This window comes from Littorina saxatilis, linkage group LG4 (genome assembly GCF_037325665.1).
Source record: "Littorina saxatilis isolate snail1 linkage group LG4, US_GU_Lsax_2.0, whole genome shotgun sequence".
In the NCBI taxonomy this organism is placed as follows: Eukaryota; Metazoa; Mollusca; class Gastropoda; order Littorinimorpha; family Littorinidae; genus Littorina; species Littorina saxatilis.
In genome coordinates this window covers 13,519,833-13,524,832 of record NC_090248.1, presented here as the reverse complement: position 1 = coordinate 13,524,832, position 5,000 = coordinate 13,519,833, and the positions used below count along the sequence as shown (strand labels likewise).

At 46.3% G+C, this 5,000-nt stretch overlaps 1 protein-coding gene across 1 annotated transcript in view; it reads left to right on the top strand.

Moving 5' to 3' along the window:
- Positions 1-5,000, top strand: part of LOC138964541 (protocadherin Fat 4-like) — a 64,785-nt gene that overhangs the window by 49,332 nt on the left and 10,453 nt on the right. The window contains exons 30-34 of the mRNA XM_070336525.1: positions 784-1,095; positions 1,418-1,609; positions 2,402-2,540; positions 3,021-3,171; positions 4,749-4,934. Coding sequence (XP_070192626.1) covers positions 784-1,095; positions 1,418-1,609; positions 2,402-2,540; positions 3,021-3,171; positions 4,749-4,934 — 980 coding nt within the window. The remainder of the gene's footprint in view (positions 1-783; positions 1,096-1,417; positions 1,610-2,401; positions 2,541-3,020; positions 3,172-4,748; positions 4,935-5,000) is intronic.

The following is a 5,000-nucleotide window of genomic DNA, read 5'->3' as shown; positions in this document are numbered from 1 at the left end:
CCAGGTTTCGCTTTGTGTATGCATACCTGATAGTGCCTTATACCCCTTCGTGTGTAGGCCCTACACACAAGCACAAGACAAAGCACGCTTTGAAACGATCATGTAATCCATTTCAGAGTTCGGTGGGTCATAGAAACACGAAAATACCACGCATGTATCCCCCGAAAGCGGCGTATGGCTACCTGAATGGCGGGGTAAAAACGCTCATACACGTACAGACCAACTCGAGTGTACGTACGTGGGAGTTTCAGCCCATGAACGCAGAAGAAGAAAAAGCTCCGTGCGCCTCAGCCTTGGTTAATTTCAATGGTGTGTAAGAGGGCCAAGGGCGGCATCGGATGCGCTATCTCTAGAAGTGGCCACGTGACAATGACGTCACTACTGAAAGTGACCATTTATGACTCATTCAATGTGACGACGACCCTCACACGGAGCTTGATCTTTTAAATATCCCAACTATGATTGTATTGCTTGTTGCTTTGTCCGAAATGTTGATTCAGTGCTGTGTAATGGATGATTGAATTGCTTAAACCAACGACCTAAGCTCAGCCCGAGGAGAGGTTGAATTGTCGCCGGGTTACTCGTTATCATTACAATACTAACAATCGCAAGATGAGTTTGTAGCCTACATCGTAGTGGGGAAAAAACGATGGGGAGGAGGAGGACAATGACAACAAGGGTTCATTGGCATTCACATCGACTCGTATCAAGTACACCTCATTCTTGTAATCAAGCCATCGCTCCTGTTTCGAAAGTTTTTTTTAAAAAATTTTCCTCCTGCAGGTGAAAACAGCGGTGACGACCCTAGATCGTGAAACCAGGGACACCTACTCCGTCCTATGCCGCGTCCACGATCAAGGCACACCGCAACGCTTCGCCGACGCCAACATCACCATCATCATCACCGACGTCAACGACAACCCACCCGTCTTCTCTGCCACAGCCTACACCGGTTCGGTGCAGGAGAACTCGGCCGTTGATGCAAGTGTACTGACTGTGGTGGCCACGGACGTGGATATTGGTGCAAACGCGGCGATTACTTACACTTTAGATACGTCAACTGCGGCCGGTACCAAGGCTGACACTTTCCTTAAGGTGATTTGATGTTCGGTGTTGTTGTTGGTGGTTGCTATTGTGCTGGTTTCGAGGCAGATTTCTAGTTTTGGTATGGGAATTGCTGATTGGGTGTGAATACGCATACACAACCCTTTAGAGCACAACATGGTAGTATTGTGACGTATAATACGAATACATGGGTCGAAGAGGACATCTTTTCAACAACCAGTTCTTAAATGCTAAAGGCATTTTGCCGCAATTTTGGAAAATGATGGGGAAAAATTGTAGGGTTGTCAAAAGAAAAAACTTCATGTTTCACAAACCGATTTTCTATAAGCTTTAAATCCGAATTGTTTCATAGGTTGACCCTACCACAGGAGAAATCAGTGTCAAGGCCAACATAGATTATGAGACCGACAAGACCTTCACCTTTGAGGTCAAGGCCACGGACGGAGGATCGCCGGCCTTGACCGACACTGCCACTGTGACAGTCAATGTCACAGATGTCAACGACAACGCTCCTACGTTTGTCTCTACTTTTATTAATACAGAGGTAAGCACAGTCTGAAAATGCATCTGATTTCTCAGTTGTACTCCTTCCTCTGTTTCTGTTGCCTGAGTTTTTTTTTATTTATTTTTTTTATTGGGGGGGAGGGGGTCGTGTACGGTTTCCATTTTTTTCATCAAGAAATACTTAGTGGCTTCACCAAAGGGCAAATCAGAGTGAAGGCGTTGTTTAACTTTGGTTTTGAGGACTTTGTTCTTGACACGTAACATTTGGACTCAAAATGACATGGAGTATTGGCGTTTATCTGGACTTGCTTTCTGGGCAGTTTATTTTTCCGTTTTAAATGTGCATAAGTCAAATTGTATCCAAAAAACTAGTAGTGACAATTTGCTTTCCCCTGAATTAATTAATTAAACCTACTGGTTTAATCATGCCTTGAATACATGTTTGGTTGTCGATGTATATTCCAGCTGCTACTTTTTGTATCGATGGCGGGAGTATAATATATTATGTAAGCTTCCAGTATTTAAACTGCATGTAGTACAGATGTAACCTCATTATGCAATCAATACACATTTTTACTGTTAGTGTTACTTTACACATCTGGATTCAAGGAATCACATTTATGCACCACGAAGTGAAGAAATTCAGTCTGTACACAGTTCTTTTGACTGTGGAACTGTTGTGGCCCAGAAACTTGATTTGATAAGAACTTGGTAATGGTAACCTATTCACCATTATTCTACTTGGCAGGGTATGTACATAATTATAATGTTGAAGAATGGCTCATCGGCATAGCCACATTTATACCCAGCAATAATGTTATTGTGAACACAGGTGGCCTACGGAGGCCAGTGCAACACCGCCGTGGCCCAGCCTGTGTGCACGGATGTAGACTCCGGTGTCAATGCACAGGTGACCTGCTACCTCGTGGCCAGCACCTACGACTACCTGTTCAACGTGGATGGTGCTACCTGTAAGTCTACACACTCCAGAAGCAGATGTGGGATTGTTGTTGTTGTTGTTGTTGTTGTTGTTGTTAACAAAATTGAAGCGATCCTGCAAATCGTTTAGAAGGACGTCTAGAACCTGTTGTTGTTGTTGTTGTTGTTGTTGTTGTTTGGTTGTTGTTGTTGTTGTTGTTTGTTACTGCTGTTGCTGTTGTTAATCTGGCTTTTGTCGTGAAGGAATGGTGACTCTTTTGAGTACGGTAAATGCGTTCTATTTGAGCATGAATTGGGGAGGGCAGGTGTATAACATACGCTCTGTGTGTACGTGAGTATTTGAAAGAGAGACAGAAACAGAGACTAAGAGACAGGCACAGACAGACACAGACAGTAAAACAGACAGCCAAACACAGACTAAGAGACAGATGGAGACTAATGGACATAGACTAAGAGACGGTCAGAAAAACAGACAGAACAAAATGTCCAACTTTCCCCTGAACTACCTACAGGTTCGATGACAACCCAGGCTCTTGCGAATGCCAACACTCGCTACACTGTAGATGTCCAGTGTCGTGACTCGGGTCAGCCCTCCAACTTGGTGGCCGCCACTCCGGCCACTGTCCGAGTCGACACCTTCATACCGGACAACGTCGTCGTCGTGTAAGGACTTCTTTGGTCATTCGTGGGAATTTGTTCCAAGAGTTGTGGCTAAGGTGTTTGAGTTTTTGTGCGTGTGTGTGTGTGTTTGTTTTGTGTGTGTGTTCTTTGTTTCCCTTTTTGATTTGAGGAGAGGGAGGGGGTTGTAATACCCCTGTCACATTAATAGGGCTGCATCCTCACGGCGTTCCCGCGGCGTCCAAGAAAAATGGAGAACGCCGAGGTAAACGCAGTAGGGTTTCCTACAGCGCCAGAGCAACGCGGTGGCACCTCCATTTAACACAGTGGAGTCGCCAAGAACGCCATGCAACGGCGCGCACTTTGAGCATGCACAAAGTACGCGCCGTCGCTCGGCGTTCTGATATGCGCGTGGTAGGAACACCGTAGGGTCGCCGTAGCAGCGGAGTAAGGTCTCCTACAGCGCCACAAGAGCTCCGTGGGCGCGCAGTACGGACGCAGTGGTAGTCGGCTGCGCTTGCACGAAGACCTCACGGAGATGTCACTGCGCTTCTCCCGCGTCCATCAGCGTTTGCAGGGCGTTTGCACGGAGACCTCACGGAGTCCTTGGGGATGTCACTGCGCTTCTACCGCGTCCGTCAGCGTTGGCAGGGCGTTTGCAGGAATTTGCCAGTGCGTTGTGAGCCAACCCCATATTACGTAGAGTACACTCCCCTGTCGTATACACGCACTTCCGCTTAACCGACACGCCTTAGACGAGCAGTTGCAACTCCAAACACGCCGTGAGCACGCCGTGAGAGCGCAGTCAATCGCAGAATTTTCCTCGATCCCACGGCGCTCTGAGAAAATTACAACGCCGCGGGAACGCCGTGAGGACGCAGCCCTAGTGTGACAGGGGTATATGGGGTGGGGGTCTGTTTGCTTTTTGCTTTGGCGTAGTCTTGAATTAACCCCGTGGGAGTGACGTCAAATACTGAAAGAGGAGCAACCCCGTTAGACTCGGAACATCATACGGGGCTAAATCGGGTCCTATGAGTTGGCTCTTCTGCCAAATGAGCTACAAAGTCGACAGCATCTTCGTCGTGTACGGATTTCTTTTGCTTGTGGGACTTTATAAAAAGCATGTTGGTTACAGTGTGTGATACCTTTTGTCACCGGTTTACTCTTGGTGAAGTGCTTGTAAGATCTGTTTGTTCTCTTGTTGTTTTTCTGTTCAGAGCAAAAAACCGATGACTAGATTAATTGTTTCATAATATATATATGCAGTTCTTTGTGGGTGCAAACATAGAGATGGGGTGACAGTTACCCACTTGCAAAGTGTAGTTATGACAAGATGTGTGCATGAAGATAAAAGAAGGTACGAGGACGGGAGTTTGTCTGTTTTGCTTTCATTCAGGTTCAAGCTGATCATCGGCATAGCGGACTTAGGCAAATGGCGCAGCCACCAGTCGCATTCGTTTGATTTATTTCATCACTTAATTTATTTTTGTTGTTTTATCATGTTCATTCAGATTCCAGCTGATCATCGGCATAGCGGTCTGAGGCAAATTGCCACCAGTCGTATTCGGTTGATTTATTTCATCTATTTATTTTATTAATGCATTTGTTTTATTTTCATTCAGATTCCAGCTGAGCATCAGCAGAGCGGACTTTGTAGCTCAGCAAGCCACCTTCATCACCAACATCGCGGCCTTGATCAAGGTCACCTACCCCAGCGCCATCGTGCGCCTCTGGTGTATTCAGGAAAGGGAGGGAACCGCCTCAGCTCCTGGGGCAACGGGAAGGAGGCGACTTTTGCAGTCAGCTCAGTATGTGTGGCATTTTTATTCTTTTCTAATAGAGCGAGTATCACCTGAAACATAATGACAGAGTTT